The sequence below is a fragment of the Pongo pygmaeus genome, chromosome 13 (genome assembly GCF_028885625.2).
Source record: "Pongo pygmaeus isolate AG05252 chromosome 13, NHGRI_mPonPyg2-v2.0_pri, whole genome shotgun sequence".
In the NCBI taxonomy this organism is placed as follows: domain Eukaryota; kingdom Metazoa; phylum Chordata; class Mammalia; order Primates; family Hominidae; genus Pongo; species Pongo pygmaeus.
Window position 1 is genome coordinate 67,072,716 of NC_072386.2, and position 18,249 is coordinate 67,090,964.

Consider the following 18,249-nt stretch of genomic DNA (forward strand, 5'->3'; position numbering starts at 1 on the left):
ACATCGTATCATTTGTTTTAGAAGATTGTCTTCATCTAAACAAAAACACTAATAAATCAGTAGATAACTAGATAATGAGTCAGTGTTTTTAGCATCACATTTTACAATTTACAGTTTTTGTTTGATTCTATAGCCCATTTTTCTTGAAGGTTAGAATATAGAATCTTCTTCTTGTATTTGAAAACCATCTGCCCTAAATTACATTTAACTACAAGAAATGGCTCTCTGCTGGAGAAATTATTTAAGCTTCTCTTAGTTGTTTGGTAGTGGCTGTGGAATGAGGTGTTAAGTCTTGTGCCCCTTCCGTGTATTATTTGCTAACTAACAACTATATTACTAGGCCCTTAATTCCAGCACAGCATGTCTTCTGGTCTCTGATAATTGTGTGAGGACCAAGGCAGAGTGTCTGTCTGTTCCCTGCCAACTCTCCACCAGAAAATCATAATCAGAAAGAGCAACTTTGATTTCTGGTACAAAAAGCAGCTTGTGATTTCTTCAAATTTGCAAAATATACTCTCTGAGCCAAAAGGCACATACACTTCTCCAGTGTCTTCCCTTTTAGAGTATACATATTTGCTGCTTTTCCTTTAGTGTTCACAAAAATCCCAAGGTCAGTTTAGTGTGGCTGAGTTGTTGTTATCTGGACCCTAAATAATCATTACCACCTGTAGACAGTTCTTACCTACCCCTCTCCTCCACAATCCTAGTCCCTTTGGAGGCAACTGTCCTGTGGCCTCCAAGTGAATAAATCTTTCTTAGACACGTGATCTTTTCTATCATAATTATCTCTCTCATTTCTTCCAATAGTAATAGTGGTAATATTGTTCCACTGAATATCTATGCACCTAGCTCATCTCATAGAAACATCCCACATAGTAGCATCGTATTACTCTCTGGTAAAAAGAAAGATTAAATTAAAAGGACTCTACACAGTGCTGAATTTCTTGCACCTAAATTATTCAGTTATCACTTGCCAGTATTAGTTGATCCTTCAGGCTATGCCAAGTGCCCCCTCACGTAGGCCTCTGTATTAAAAAGATTGGGACAAAATACTTGATTAGTTTGCCTGTAGAAGCTCAAAGTGTGTACCAAACACATCGACAGTGGATGCTTTCATGGCTCAGCCAACACAGTTCAGAGAAATCTTTTCGGCTTCCAGGGCATTGCTTGTTACCTTTTGTCAGAATCAACCCAAATCCTCAGGGATGCTGTTTTTCCACACTGTAAGTCCTAACTCATTAGTGGGTCATGAAATCAACTTAACAGCTCAAGACCAGTATATTTTAAACATGAAATAAAAAATAGAGGAACAATAGAGCATGTAAAATGGTTAAGTATTGGTTCCTGAAATACTGTTTCAGCTAAATATTCTATTTACTGTGTATCCTGGGTCACAATATAAAGTGTTTCCTATTATGAAATGCAATTTAAAAAAAGAAAGCTTGAAAGACTGCTGCAGGAGGCACGGGCCATCCAGTGATTGTTGGAAGAGTCTGGATTGTGTGGAGCCTGACCTTAGATAAGGAGCAGCAGATCCACAACTCAGGAAGTCTAGAGATACTTAGCACTTCTTCTTTTGAGTGAGAAGATGGAATCACTCTTGGTTTCTAAAATATTATTCTTCTCTGCTGTGTATCGGGCAACCTCATATGATTCAGTGGGACCAGAAAAAGCATAGAAAAATTTGATCCACAAACAGCACCCAAAAAAGGCCATAGTCTTTTGTTTACCTAGATGTATTTTAACCTCTTTACCACTAAGCATTTTACTATAATAGAACTGGGAACACACATTGTCCTTTTGAGTCCATTGAATCTGCACCATCTACCTTTTGGCTGATTCACCATACAGGTGGCAAAGGCCTTTAAAAATGGGGAGCTAATACGTAGGGCACATTCTGGTAGGGCCAAAATATTCAGTCTCTGGGGGGTGCTATGAAAATATCAATGCCTTTTTACTAAAAAAGTGGATTTCCTCATTTCTTTAAGATCCAAGTAGAAAATGTAAATAACTTACATTCTGTATGCAGGACTCAATACAGACTTAGTCAATCTGATTTTTTTTTGGTGCTTTTCAGTATAGCGCAACTCTAAAAGGAAACCCATTCACCCTCCTTAGTCCTTTGAAGTATACTTTTGAAATTATACACCTTATTGTTAATGGCAACCTAATCAAGCTAGGATTTGTCGGTTAAAATTTCAATTCTTGTAATCTGTACTGTCAATTTTTGGCCACTCTGGCTGTTACAGCAAACTTTTCTCCCACTGTCACAATTGGTCTAAAGTAGTATTTGTTTCAGGACTATCCGAAAAGCAAGGCCAGCACATTGAGAAGATGCAGAATCCTACTCTATTACAAACCTCACTCATGTTTCTTTTATTGAAACCTTTTTCTACTTTATATTTCCTCTTTTGTAAATTTTTCCATGTCATTTAAAAAATTTTTTACTTTAGAATTACAGATTGGTTCTTTTTTTAAAGCATTATGGCATTTCCAAAAAAAAATAATAATTTTGGTTACCCAAAAAGCTATACAAGAAATATAACTTCAATTTTTTAGGTTGATATGGGTATATTTTTAAAGTTTTTATTACTTTATACAAATACAAATTAATTTATATTATAGTTTAACACCTGCTATGATGATAGATATCACACTGCTATGATAGAAAATCCCTGTCTGTCATCGAACTATTTATTTAGTGTTACTCTGATACCTTAATAATGTGTTCCTTCTAATGAAGTCCTTATAACAAGAAACCCTGTGAGATTGGTATAATGAGATATCAAATAATCAGAAGTATAATTAAAATAGAACATGTTGGAAAATCCCAACAATTCCTGTTATGCCGTCATACCTCCGGTGTTCAGTTTGTTGCTCAAAAGTTCCCAATTCTTAGGCTGAAAAACATTCAAGTAAAAAAGTAGCATAAATTACACTGAAATATTTTCAATATCAATGATTTAATATCCACACTCACAAACTATTAGGAATGGTATCTGGAACTTTTTACAAGGTCAGATAAACTGTTACAGACTTTTAAAAATAATTATCTCTGTATGTGACTGTGTATTACATATAAAAATGAATTTTTCAGGAAAAGTGCACTTTAAAAATACTTTCTCTTGCTAGTTTTTTAAATTGATCAAATAGCTTGTGCTGCTTTGGAATGCTTATTCTTTGATGAAAATATAGTCATTGATTATGACAATTTTAAAAATACCTATTTCTGCATCGCTGCAGGATTTCCTACACTTTTCTGTTCCTCATCCCTCTTTTATGTGTGCTTGGCTCAGTTGCCTGTTACACAGCCTCTGCCTTGGTTTTGTGTATTCTAAGATAATTTATAAACACAGATATTTACAGTGAAGTTCTTCCTTTTGAAACTAATCTTATTCTTTTATTCCTCTCTCTAAAAATTGGTTGACCCATGCTCACTAATGACTTTTTTTTCTTAACAATAAGCATTTCTTGGTATTGGTAGATTTGGATTGCATGGTAAGATGACTGCCCATTTTCACCATGTATACCTTTGTCAAATAAAGATTTCTGATCTTTGGTCTGCTTCTGTTTTTAGTTTTTTGATAGAACTAGAAACATTATTAATACCCTTCCCTTGCCGATATAAATTCCACCCTCTTTGGGGCTGAAACAAATGTGAATAACAGATTGCCCAAGGTCCTGATTTTTCAGTCAAAGCAGGCGACAGACATTCCAGCCCAGCATGATCATTGCTGACTAAAAGCTTGGAGTGGTACAGTACCTAGTGAATTCTCTTTTTTTTCTTTTGAGACAGTCTTGCTCTGTCACCAGGCTGGAGTGCAGTGGCACGATCTCGGCTCACTGCAACGTTCACCTCCCAGGTTCAAGTGATTTTCCTGCCTCAGCCTCCCGAGTCGCTGGGACTACAGGTGTGTGCCACCACGCCCAGCTAATTTTTGTATTTTTTTTTTTTTTTAGTAGAGATGGAGTTTCACCATGTTGGCCAGGATGGTCTCGACCTAGTGAATTCTTAACCACCGACATTCTGTCTCTTAACCTTAGAAAACTCCGCATGACTCATTTCCCCAGTAAGTAATGAGAATATTGAATGAAGGGCCAGGAGAGAATTTTCTACCAGCAGAATCAGTATTGGCAGAGGTAATAAATTCACCTCTGACATTGAGAGTCTAGCCTTTCCATGCCTTAAGAAAATATTGTTACCACCCTTTGAATGACTTATTTAACAGCCCTCCTACAACCAGGATATGGAAAGCCATCATTTTCTTACATGCTTTAAGTAGTCAGCCAACTATAAATTAACAAAAACTCAATGCTAGAAAGTGCTTAAAATAAGAAATGGAATTCTTCATTGTTTAATTTCCCTGATTACTGGATTCTGTTGAACCCTTTTTATGTTAATTGGCTAGTGAAACCCAGTCTATAGCCTTTAGCCCATCGTTGGTGGGGAGGGGAATTGTCTTGTATTTTCTTTGTGCTTCTAGATACCCTAAAGAGCTCCATTCCCCTCTCTCTGTTCTCTTGCAAAACTCTCTCAGCTATTTCTGGACCTTTACTGTTCTAGATAAATTTTAACATCAATTTGTGAACTTCCACAAAAGCTGTTGCTATTGCATTTATCTCCTGAGCGAGGATTCATATTTTTAAAGCTAAATGTTGCAATTGTAGAATCGCTGCATATCAGAATAATTTCAGTCTTTTTCAGCAATTGGAATTGTTCCCACAGAATGGGGACACATGGTTCCATAACATATGTAGCCAACCGAGGTGCATTTTATAGACTGATTTGAGATAGACATTTCATACCTTACATCCCCAAATGGTGTATGTGTGTGTGCACACGCGTGTGTGCACACATGCACAAAACCATCTTGGCCTTTAGTGTGGAGCACTCTTACTTCCCAGAGGATTCTCCTTCTGCTTGACCCAGCCAGCTACTGAGGGAACTGCAGCATGACACGATGATGCACACAGACTTGCCTTGAAAGGAGGAATCTTAGGAAAGTTTCCGAGTTACTATTAAGGCCACAGCATTTTTCTGTTTAGGAGCAGAACCATCAGTCAACCATGAGCTCTAAGAAACACAACATAACCCAGTGCTAATAGCAGAATGGTATATTCTTAGCCTCCTCAGAAAGGCACAGCATACATAATTCAAACAGCAAATCTGTGGTGGCCATCAGAACTTTGGCAGGGTTACATAACATTTGTCAAACAATGTGGACTTTTAGCCATTTCATACATTTTTAAGATCTGGTCATATACATTGGGGGTAAAAATGTACACACACACACACACATTTTTCAGCAATACAACATATATGCTATCTAGAGCCCATTTACTCTATGTCAGCTTTGGCTTCATGGTGATCAAACTGTGGCAAAGCTAAATTAGATATACTTGTATATCCATTAATTTGGCTTAGAAAGTTAACACACAAAAAGAACCAAGTGTTTAAAAAAAAATCTTTGGTGGCATGTTAAAGGAGTCACCCTTCAGCATGAGGTAAGAAACACAATTAAAAATGGCTCTAAATTACAAGATTTAATAAAAAGCTTCAAACCCATTAACATTCTTATTTCTAAAAAAGTCACCCAAATTAATTCTAGAAGCTTCAAGACATGATCTATAAACTAACAGGCTCCTTGCTTACATAATTTTAATCACTATTTTTAAACATATTTAAAACTAAAAGTGGTTTTTAAAAATTCTAGAAAACACCAAATTCAAAAATTACACAAAATCTTATAGCCAAAAGTCAAGAAAATAATTATAAAAACAATTTGGGATGTAAGGACTTTTAAAGTATGTTGGTAAACTCAAATATCTTCCAAGTTCCATCACCCATCTCTGTCCCCACGATCTACATGACGTCCTTAGTTCCTGGCATGGGGCTGGCTCTGGTGATGTCAGAAGCACTTGCAAATAAAACAAGGAGTTTGCAAATCACATCTTCTGTTATGGGGGAGGAGTGGGCAGCAGCTTTTAAACAAGGTTGAATTCCCTTAGGTTTAGCTGTAGAATTGTGTCTTTGACAGCAGCAAACACAAAGCGAATATTGTCTGTATCTGTAGCACATGTGAAGTGAGAGTAGATGACTTTCTCTTTGTCAGGATTCTGATCTTGGTAAAGCTTCAGGATAAAGTCTCTGGCAGCTTTGACATCCTGCTTCGGTCCTAGTCACAAGTGCAATTGGAGGAATAAAGACACAGACTTAACACCATGTCCTCCCAAGAACCTTTTTTCTGAGACGGAGTCTCGCTCTGTAGCCCAGGCTGGAGTGCAGTGGCGCGATCTCAGCTCACTGCAACCTCCACTTCTGGGGTTCAAGCAATTCTCCTGCCTCAGCCTCCCAAGTAGCTGGGATTACAGATGCGCGCCACCACACACAGCTAATTTTTGTATTTTTAGTAGAAATGGGGTTTTACCATGTTGGCCAGACTGGTCTCAAACTCCTGACCTTAGGTGATCCACCTGCCTTGGCCTCCCAAAGTGCTGGGATTACAGGCGTGAGCCACCGTGCCTGGCCCCAAGAACCATTTTTTAATGTACTCTTGTTCTTATTTGAGATCCTGCTTTGATCCATCTTTATTTCTAGGGAGCAGTTTACCTGGAGCATTATTTTTATGGTATCTCATCATGAACCCATAAAATAGTCATATTTTAAAATGTCCTCTGGTATCTAAAAATTACACTTTACGGTGATTTGTTTAAACATAGTGACCCAATTTGTCTGACTTGGACCACTGTTGAGGAGAAGTAATCCTTGCTAACACATACGAACAGACAGCTCTGGTCTAGGAGAAATAAAAGGAAGAATGTGGGAACTAACATCAGGCTGATTTTAAAGCTTGAGGGTGCTATACTACACAGCCAGTATGGTTAGTAAAAGGGGAAAGAAGAGTGCTAAAACATGAATCCACTAAATATCAGTGTCAAACTTAAGGCTTGAGACCTCCTGCACCAGAAACAATTAGCAACAGGGCATGAGACTCTCCTACCTTGGACAGGTTATGTATGAGTCCACCATGTGTCTGGGAAAAGGGATGCCACACTCTAACATACGCATAAGAAGCACCAGGTTCTCTGACTGGCGTGAGGAATGCACAGATAAATCAAGCAGAGTCTCTGCCCTCATGGAGCCGACTGGAAAGAGAGCTGAGTGAGCAGAGGATATGACATAGCATGATGTGGCCAAGAGAGCAAGCGGGGGTTAGGCTGCCGAGGGAGCAGAAAGGAGGAGGCACCCTTCCTGTGGACCAGATGGGCAGGGGAGGCCAGAAAGGCTCCCAGAGAAGGGGAGGCCTTTGCTGGGTTTTGGAGAACAACATGGAGCCAGCGAAAGGAGTTGGTAAGGGTATTCCAAGCACTGAGGGAAGCACCTGTGGAGGTGCTGTGGTGGAAACACACAATGGTGCAACTAGAGCTTCTGTTTGAAGGTGGGAATCGGGGGAGAGGCTGTTCCAGGCAGACCAGGGAGGCCCCTTTGAGCCGTGATAACTCTGGACTGATGCCCGGGAGGTGGACGAGATCAGCACAGAAAACACTGTCCACAAGATAGACACTTACCTGTGTATTCTGGGAAATAGCTAATTAGATGAGAGTACATGATTTTCTCTTCCAAAAGATCCTTCTTGTTCAAGAATAAAATCACAGACGAATTCAGAAACCAGGGGTAGGTGATGATGGTTTTAAATAAGGCTTTGCTCTCTTCCATGCGATTCTAAGTGAAAAACAAGGGACTTGGGATGAAGTAGAAAGGAAATATTTTGGAAACAACATGGCACATTGCCAGTCCATCCGTCTCTTCCCTTGCCCCGCCGCAGTCTCTGGGCCACTGTCTGCTGAAGCTGGTGAGCATGTGGGGCCCCAGGCTACAGGCCTCCTGCTTCTGTTTGCCCCTCCCCAAGCCTCTTACTAAACATCCCCTTCTGGGTCCCCTCTCCTGTAGCATCCCAGCTCTTCTCCAGCCCAAAACTCACATGGAAGGAAATAAGAAAGGCTTTGGTGCAACTTGGAAAAGGAAGGTTCCTACCCACGTTTGACAAAAGTTTCCTGTGTCATGTGATCGTTGGGATTACCAAGTGGGGAAGTGCCAGCTTCAGACCTGACACGGCCACTTCAGTTGGTTATAGGCTTCCAGACCGGGCCTCAGCAGTCAAGTGACAAGGCTCTTCCAGCAAGGCCACTGCCCCTAGGAATGCTAGACATTGGCAGAGACAGGAGGCAGTGCTACTGGGAACCCACCCTGTGCCACACTTTACAAGCAGAGCAGTGGCCCGTTTGATGGGTGAGCATACTGTTGTTCAGAACTTTTTTTTTTTTTTTTTCCTGAGCCGGAGTCTCGCTCTGTCGCCCAGGCTGGAGTACAGTGGCGCGATCTCGGCTCACTACAACCTCCAGCTCCTGCATTCAAGTGATTCTCCTGAGTGGCTGGGAGCACACGTGTATACCACCACGCCCGGCTAATTTTTTGTATTTTTTAATAGAGACGGAGTTTTACCGTGTTAGCCAGGATGGTCTCAATCTCCTGACCTCGTGATCCACCCACCTCAGCCTCCCAAAGTGCTGGGATTACAGGCGTGAGCCACCGCGCCTGGCTTTGTTTAGAACATTTAAATAACTTTCCCAAGCCCATGTAATAGTGGGACCTGGGGAAGGTTATGTAGAAAGACAGTGATAATTTCTAAATGTTAGACATTGGCAAGAAGATATTAAATGCTCCTAATTTACTGAGAACAGACAGGGCACAAACAAATCTTATCTCTGACAATAATTGTTCTAGATAGCATTCTGCTCTTTCTCAAGTATTTCTAAGAGGAAAGAAACAAGAACGTCCCTGTAGGGAGGGAAGGGATCAGAGTGAAAAACATCCAAGCTCAGCACACACACTCGAGGGACATGCCATAAATCACTCTTTCCCCCCAACTTCCAGACACCCAGGCTTGTTCTGCCACTCAGTACACATTGGGAGAATTACGATCTGGAATGTATTAAAGCTTTAAAATTATTATGATCTTAACGATAATGATCTCCAAGGAAATAAAATGTATGAAAAATTCCCAGACAATATACAGAGTGGATATAATACACATCTACAACCAGGAGGGGAAAGTCTGGAGCGGCAACCACTTAATTTTTCTCCAAATATTTTGTGATTTTTAGGAGAAGAGAAAATGTTTAATTTCTAAGCACTTTGGGCTGAGATACTGGTCCCTTGTGCACCTTACTAATCTTTTGAGTTTCCTGAGGAACGTCACAAATAATTCCTGAAACAAATTTGGAGCTATTTTTTTTATATTGATAACTGAATGTCTTGCCTTTAAAAAAAAAAAAAAATCTCCAACTGAGAGAGCTGGGCGACAGCCAAGATTTCCGTTCTTTGCACAATGACACAATTAAATGGGTTAATCCTCCACTAATTAGGTAATATAAGCTATGCTCCTCAGAGAAAAGTCTGCTCTCAAAAAATACAAGATACAATTTGTTCAGTTATTGCCTAATCCTGGACTGAGTCCTTTATTGATTTACTTTCACGCCTTGGAAACAAAAGACATTTTTTAAAAGGTCAAGAGGTCTTAATGCAAGTTCAGGGGAAAAGATGACGAGGAGGACATGAGTGTTCCACCGATACTGTCCCCAACCTGACAGAGAAGTGGCTGTGAGGGTCCTCTTCACTCTCAGGGCAGCTCCCACTGATGGAATTGGAAGCAGCCAGTGCTATGGCCACTCTGAGGGGACAATGCATGCGTGACCAGGCTGGATCCATCCCAGCTGCCCTGAGGGAGTCCCTCCCAGGATACGTGAAGGCAGATGCAATCCCAGACAGCCCCAGAACAGCTCCAAGCATCTAGCACCACTGCCCACCCCAGTTCCACTAGGGATCTAATTTGGGAGCACCATGGGCCTATGGAGGTTAGGAAGCCTGTGCCCAGGTAAAGTGTTTTAGAGATAGTGCTGCTCGGCATTGGTTGTGCAGTAGAATCCCTGGTGGGCTCTCAAAAGAAGCCTCAACCTAAACCCAGTAAATATGAATTTTTAGTGTTCAGTCCAAGAGATGGCATTTTTTCTTTTTTTTTTGTTTTGAGACGGAGTCTCGCTCTGTTGCCCAGGCTGGAGTACAGTGGTGCGATCTCGGCTCACTGCAAGCTCTGCCTCCCGGGTTCATGCCAATCTCCTGCCTCAGCCTCCTGAGTAGCTGGGACTACAGGCGCCCGCCACCACGCCTGGCTAATTTTTTGTATTTTTTTTTAGTAGAGACGGGGTTTCACCGTGTTACCAGGATGGTCTCGATCTCCTGACCTCGTGATCCGCCTGCCTCGGCCTCCCAAAGTGCTGGGATTACAGGCGTGAGCCACCGCGCCCGGCCAAGAGATGGCATTTTTAAAAAGCTCGCCAAGAGATTCCACTGTGCCACCAAGGATGAGAACCTAGGCTTTTGAATAGGTTCCAACCTTAACAGCACAGTGGATTCACTTGGGGTGCTTTTTAAAAATCCCCCCACTCAGGCCCCATTCACCACCAACTCATTCAGAATCTCTGGGGTTGGACTCAGGCACCAGGTTTTCGTTAAGTCCCTCAGCAAACTCCAGTGTGCATTCAAGTTTAGAACCCGGGTTCCAGGCCCGTGATTCTCAGCCTTTCATATGTATTTGAATTACCTGGGGTCTTGTTAAAATGTAGATTCTGATGTAGTTGGTCGGGGTTTATTCATTAAGACTGCATTTCTAACAAGCCATGCAGGTGATGCCTGTGCTGCTGGTCCACAGGTCACACTTTGAGTAGCAAGACTGTTTGACCTAATGACGAGGGTCTATTTCCTGACCTGGCTGCCTTCTTAGAAACCACAGAATAGGCTCTGGCTTCCACAGCTACCCAAACTTCCCGCCCAGCGTACCTCGTTGTCACACTCAGCCAGGACCTGGTCATATTCACTCAGAGCAACCAAGAAAATAATGGAGGTGACACTCTCAAAGCAGTGAATCCATTTCCGTCTTTCCGATCGTTGGCCACCAACATCCACCATCCTGTTGTGTAGAAACACAGATCCTTCAAAAGTTGGAATACATGACACTTCAGGGAAAAAGGACATGAATTATTATAGCATGGAAACCAGTGCTCTTGGAGTCCTCAATAACTTCTAAGAGAGAAAAGAGGTCCTAAGTTTTAAAATGTTTGATGCTGCTGCTTTAAGCAATGAGGGACTACTGGATGTTTCCTAGCAAAGAAGGGAGAGAATGTAAATGACATTTCTGAAGACATGCAGAGGTGAATCTGGGAGCCTGCCGGTTAGGAAGCTAACCAGTGTCCAGACAGAAAACGCAAACGTTCACTTGGGTTCTGTGACAACCACTGTAGAATCCCTGGATACCAGACTCAAGAGGGACGCAGCGGCCAGCTGTCTTCCGGGTCCCCCAGGCTGGCTTCAGGACCCGAGCCTATTCTGTTTTTGTGGCGCCTCTAATTTACCTGTAAATCCTTTCTGCATTCCCTGGATGCCACCTCTTGTTCCCTATAAAAACCTACAAGTGTCCTCTGTCCAGTACAGAAATCCAAAGCCTCTACCTGTGTCTTTGGGAAAAATTTCAGCAACTCCTAGCCCAGGGATCACAAGCTCAAATGCTCCAAGAATCAGGCAGTTTATGGGAATGAGCCAAGTGGGCTCCCCAAAGTACAAAACATACACGGCACAACAGCCGGGTGCCCTGTCTACAGGGAAGCCTGCCGCATACCTGCAGCCAAGCTCTGCAGAACAAGACGCAGGCTCGCCATGACCACAGTCTCTGCCTTTTCAAGAGAAACAAGGTATCCAATGTGTTAGCTCAAACGTTTTTTAGTAACACCAAGTGAGCCAAAGAAAATACATAATGGACCAGATACAGCTGCCAAGTAACCCCCACCCACCCCTACATCACCACCCCACCACACACACACACCAGTCCCTGAAGGCACTGGGTCATTGTGGTTAGGTGGCCCACAGGCCAACCACCCAGAACTGTTGTCTGGAAAAGTGCAGGAAGGAAAACGAAAAATTCAATACTGTTCTTGAACCATGTCCTGGAGGTGCAGCCACTCCCACAATGTTCACGGCTGGCTATCACAGCAGGGAACCGATCTGGAAACAGGACATTGCAATTGCAATTGTCAAAAGGTTGAGCTTGAAGAAGTCATTCTATAAAGGCCTCAATTTCAAAGATCGGAATTTTTCAGCCAGAAATATCCCACTGGGAGAGGTGCTCTGAGTTGTAAAGTAATAGATTTCACTGGTGGATGATGTTAAACCCATTCACCAGACTCTAGAAAGTAATGCAAAACCCATTCATCGCAGTCCAAGAAGGATAAACTTAGAAGAAATAAAAGTATTTTTTAAAACAAAATGAATAAACAAAATCCTTGGGAGTCTGAGAGGTTTTGGACATTGCAAAAAGCAGTTAATTGTGAAAAGGTTTAGAGAAATTCATGTGCACACAGGCACAGGGGGCTACTATTAAAATCAAGGATATGCTAATATAGATGGGGGACATGTTTGAGGGGCTGGACCTGAGGGCTTCCCAAACACAGCAATTCTGGATAGAGATGCACTGAGCTATAACTGGGGATCAGACAGGACCCAGATGTGGGAGGACTGATGTGTTGTCTCAACTAGAAAATCGTGTGTGATAATTGTTAGGAGGAACAAGGGAAATAGTGGATATAAAAGTGCTTTGAAATGTGCAGTGCTACATATATGCCCTATATTATTATTCATTTTTTACCATAACTAAATGCAGTGAAGATTCACTGAAGTCATCCTAAAAGTATTTCCTATATTTGTAAGTGGAAATGCATACATTTTTACACAGCTGTTAGTTTGTATATATTATTCTTCATAGTTTTCATACACATTTTTTGTATCCTTAATTTTCTAAGGATAAATCTTGGAGAAGGAAATAGAGGAGAAAGGAAATATTATTCATCTTTAAGGAAAAAACATCGATAATCACTACATTCAATTTGTGGGATACGGAAGTATACATTTGTGTGTGTGTGTGTGTGTGTGTATGAGTGTGTGTTACACATAAGAATCATTCCAGTTTCCAGTAGGGAAACCCTTCTTCTCCAAGGGTAACAGGAAGGTGACTTCCTCTCCATTCCAGGGTTGAGAACTACCTACCACAATTCTAAATACCCTTGGCAGAGAGGGTCACTCTGTCCTAAGAGATATAATCCCTGCTTAGGAATAACACGTTTAAGAATCCACCTGGGGACTTCCAAGCCTGGGCAGATTCTTCATGGTACATCAGGGAGACAGACTTACCGAAAGATGATGTTTTCCAAGTCAAATGGATACTCAATGATGCCGGTGGTGGGCACTCGGACGCGAAGCACATCTTGTTGGGTAGGCACGAATGATGGTGTGGCGATGCGGTCGATGTCAGTCAGGTAACTGTATATTAGAGAACGAGGAACTGACTCTCCTTTTAGAGCAGGGAGAAATGTCCATCCTACTCAAAGGAAGTCACCCCCCACTCACAGTGAGCCCCACACAGACACACGAATTCCATCAATGACTTTCCTGAGAGCCAGTGCCAGGCCAGGCTTCTCCATCCTTCCTACGACTGTTTTGAAGACAATATGGGTCAGAAGGACTTTCATGCGCCTTCTGGGACATCTGCAGAACACTCCGTCTCTTCCTCCTGGGTTCTAAGCTCTATCGCTTCTATTTGACCGGCGAGGGAGACAGTGGGGCTGGAAGGACCAGGATGTTGGAAATGGCTCTCTCCAACGCCCCATCTGTCATCCTCCCTCCAGAGGCCCTTCTCTCTCCCACTTACCCTTGTCCAAGAACATTATATAATGGAGATGCTGTTCTCTAAAGCTTTGCTCAATGAATTAAATAGTTTCTAAGAAAATACACAGGCGTAAAACAGGCCGAGGAGAAATTCAAAACAACAGCAACAAGAAAAAGTTTTCCTGTTGAAGACACTGGGAAACTACATCTCCTAAAATAACCCAAAACTTGCCTTAACTTATTTTTGGCCATATATTGAAGCCCTGAGCTTAAAACATATTTTTTTTTTCTGTAGTAAGAGAATCCTTTAAAAAAAAAAAACTTTAAGGCCTTTCTAAAAGACATTTTTAGGTAAAATAACTGTAACTCAGGCCCTCGCTAACAAAAGAGTTGGAGATGCAGAGCCCGCTGCATGCTGAGGTCGGCCCTGCCCTGTCCCAGCACCGCATCAGGGGCTGAGCAGGTCCGCATGCAGGCTAACCAAGAGGTCACAGGCAAACCCTGTTCACCATATGCCTTCAGCTCCAGAAGCAAAGCTCTGGGGCAGCCTTCCACAACCCACCTCCCTGCCCAGATACAGTCCCAGGGCTTATCACTGTTTTTGCTGTACTTTGATGTGTAATTATTTGATTTACACTTGAGTTGCTCCACCAAACTGTATATTCCCTGAGAGCAGAGAGCATTGGTTGTATAATACCTGCAGCCCTTACCACAGTGCCTGGCGCATCACAAACACTCATCACATTGTCCAATCAGCAGACATCTCTAGCTGAGGGGTTGAAAACCGCTGGCCCAGATGGAGAAAACGTGCAAGTGCCTTGAGTCCTGCCGGTTTGGAAGGTTGGGCGACTGGGTTTACGAGAGGCTGTTTTCTTTGTGACAGCTCTGACCACCACCCTAGCCACGCCCCTCGTCCATGTCAGTGGCCTTGCCCCCATGGTTTTCAGGGTTACATTGAATTCTGTAGCAGGTCTGGTGGGTCTTTTCCAAATGGATCTACATCAAGAGCCCTAGCCAATCCCCAGGACTTCACAGAGGCAGGTAACTCAGGCCACCTCAGGTATGGCTCAGGAACATCGTACCTGTTCCTGGCTCCTCGAGCTGTCAAAGGCAAGCCCTCCTCCATGGCGCTCTTTCTTTCTTCCACCTCTCTATGCTGATCTAACACCTCAGTGGGGTTTCTTTATTTTCCTGCCTTGATGCTTTTTTGCACCTAAACATTCCTGTACTTAGATTGGTTATGCCAACCTGGATTAATGACATTCAATTCTCAACCCGGGATAAACACCAAAAATGAAGCCCATTGAAACCACAGGAGGTGACACTTCTGGCTTCCTTTCCTGCCCAATGCCTTGTCCAGCTCAATGCCTGCTCAGAGGGTGACAGTGGCACCCAAAGGGAAGGAGGTACATCTGGGGAAGGGATTTCTGAGCCCTCAGAGGATGGAAGATGATACGGGACAGGTGTGAAAGAGCTGAGCTGCAGAAGCAGGAGTTATTGCCACTTTAAGAAGGACCCATATCAAACTATTTGCCCGGTGACCAGACTGAGGAGGCATTGCCCTGGGATATTATTATTTATTTATTTATTTACATTTTCTTTTTTTTTTGAGACAGAGTCTCACTCTGTCACTCAGGCTGTACTGCAAGAGTGTAATCATGGCTCACTGCAACCTCAACCTCCTAGGCTCAAGACATCCTCCCGCCTCAGCCTCCCGAGTAGCTGCCCAGCTAATTTTTGTAATTTTTGCAGAGACGAGGTCTTCCTCTGCTGCCCAGGCTAGTCTCAAATTCCTGGTTTCACGCAATCCTCCCACCTCTGCCTCCCAAGTCCCTGGGATTACAGATGTGAACAGGAAATGCCTAAGAAAGTGAAAATCTGTCATCTCTATGGGACAGTTTGCATGCTGGGACATCTAAATAGAAATCTTTTTACCTTCAAGGATTAATGAATTAAAAGTTGAGCTGTATGGATCCAAAATACAGTGTGTAGGCCTTCGCAGGCAGCCAATAAACAAAGGATTGAGCTTCCTGTGTATGCTGCGAGCGCAGCCTCCTATCTGTGCCACTAGAGGGCAGCACCAGATCAGCAGCTGATGGGTCCACGGCCCCGCTGCTCTAAACTTGACTTTAGATTTTAGGGCAATTGGACCTGCTGTCTTCTGATGGGGAAACCAGAAAGGCAGAGGGGTATAGAGAGGAGGAAAGTAGAAGCCAAAAGCAAGAGTATTTCTTGTTTAAATCAGATAATTTCAGCACTCCAAAGGAGATCAGTCCCACTTAAGGGACCTCAGATTTGATTGAGTCTCATTGAAAACGACAGGCTTAGAACACAGCAAGAACAGGTGGGTGTCGGCAGGAAGAGAGGTCTGTGATCCACAGAGTGACCAAGGGCTTTAGGAGGTGGTGAGAGATGGCACTAAGAGGTCAGGAGGGATACGGGAAAGCGAAGGCAGGTAGCGCTGCCGCTGTGCACCGCATTTCAGCAGCGTTCAGCGAGAAGCTTCTTTGAAGTATGGCCGAGCTTGCCTGAAAGCACCGCGGGCAGCCAGGCTGGGCTCTGTACTCACTATTTGGCAGAGTCCGACAGCTGGTACTCCCTCCTCCTGTCGTAACACTCCTGGATGCCTGGATCTTGCCAGAGCTGCTTGATGGCCTCCACCTGCTCCCTGGAGAGCATGGAGACCTTGTCCACTTCCACTTCTCTGATTATCTGGGCATTTTCCTACTCAAAGGAAAGAGAACCTTGCATCAGGCAAAGGAAGAGAAGCCAACTCATTGGCAATGTTGGTACAAGTCTTGACCTGGTCTGTGGATTTGGAGAGCTCTCACTAGGCATGGGGCGTGGTGGGCACCCTCCCAGGGGCCGCTCACAGCCAAGACACCCACTGCAGCCATGCTGAGTGGAGATGAGGTGGCTGCTTAGCTCCGTGGAGAGAGCCACCAGCAGCCCAAGACCTGAAGCTTCTGTGCCCCGCCATGTCCTGGGCCAGTTTTGCCACCATTCAACAACACCCAGTGGTGAATAAAGAGTCACTGGAGCTTTCATCCTACCAGGAAACTTTACTTCTTCATTAACATATGACTCATTTGAGTATCTGCATAGCCAATGAGGCCATTTAAAAATGGCACACCAAGGTTTGGGCGGTGGAAACCGGTCCACCTGGTACAGGCAATAAGGAGGCGCCCTGTCTTTAGAGAACTGAAACACAATAACAACTAATCATCAGTCTGGGATTTTGTTCTTTCATTTAAAAAAAAAAACAAACACTGGCCAGCTGCGGTGGCTCATGCCTGTAATCCCAGCACTTTGGGAGGCCGAGGCGGGCAGATCACAAGGTCAAAAGTTCAAGACCAGCCTGGCCAACATGGTGAAACCCCATCTCTACTAAAAACACAAAAATTAGCTGGGCATTGTGGTGCATGCCTGTAATCCCAGCTACTCAGGAGGCTGAGACAGAAGAATCGCTTGAACCCAGGAGGCGGAGGTTGCAGTGAGCCAAGATGGTGCCAAGGCACTCCAGCCTGGCAACACAGCGAGACTCTGTCTCCAAAAAAAAAAAATATTAATAATAATTGACTTTACTTTTTAGAGCAGTTTTAGCTTGCCAGCAAAATTGTAAGGAAAGTACAGCACATTCCCACACAATCTGCTTTTCATTGTCTTGCATCACTGATACAACTCTTTCCCACTGGGAGCCTCCCTCCCAATGCACTACTCTCCCCACACCACTGATTATTATATTATCATATTTATTATTACTATGATTATTAAATAATTATTGCTCTGTTACTACAGTAATTAAGGCCATTATTACTGTAATTATTACTATTACAGTGGTTACCATTTATTGGCTATGTACTATGTGCCAAGGCCTCTACATACATTATCTCATTTAATCAATGGGAGGCTAGCATGAGCCAGAAATCTTTCCAAACCTCAGAAAATGGGAAAGATAAGGTTGGCCTGCAGCCACAACATTTCCACGTGTTGGCCCCAGAGACTCAGCATCCTTTCGTTGGCTGCAAGTCGTAGCAGACAAGTGAATCCTGGCGAGAGAAGCAGGACCCCAGGCTCTTATTCCCCCTCCCATATTTCTGCATCCCACAGCAGTTACATCACCATGGAGGGCCGGCTACACCAGCAGCTGTGAGTCAGCAAAGCATCTGCTTGGTAGCTGGGATCTCAAGTGTAGACGGTACCTCCTGAAAAGTCACTTTTATTGTGCGTTGTTCATCCTTATAATTATCCAACAGCAAGCCAGAGAAAAGGAGGATCTTACACATCCACTTGGCTCATCCTAACCAAGGACTGTGATTGAATCGATGTGACTTTTCCCTTCACCTGTCAGGAAAGTGAATGTAAACTCTTCCTGGAGACTGTAGGACCTTCAGGCAGGTAGGATCTCAAACAAGGTCCAGGCAGGATGGATTACTGGAAAGTGTGCTGGCCTGGGAATCAGGACCCTGAGTTCTAAA

At 43.3% G+C, this 18,249-nt stretch overlaps 1 protein-coding gene across 1 annotated transcript in view; it reads right to left on the reverse strand.

Annotated features, from left to right (window-relative positions):
- Positions 1-5,100: 5,100 nt before the first annotated feature.
- The window catches only part of GNA14 (G protein subunit alpha 14), a 228,435-nt gene continuing 215,286 nt past the window's right edge, over positions 5,101-18,249 (reverse strand). Inside the window, exons 3-7 of the mRNA XM_054501916.1 lie at positions 16,341-16,495; positions 13,298-13,426; positions 10,898-11,027; positions 7,570-7,723; positions 5,101-6,176 (exon numbers count right to left, since the gene is read on the reverse strand). Coding sequence (XP_054357891.1) covers positions 5,986-6,176; positions 7,570-7,723; positions 10,898-11,027; positions 13,298-13,426; positions 16,341-16,495 — 759 coding nt within the window. The 3' untranslated portion in view covers positions 5,101-5,985. The remainder of the gene's footprint in view (positions 6,177-7,569; positions 7,724-10,897; positions 11,028-13,297; positions 13,427-16,340; positions 16,496-18,249) is intronic.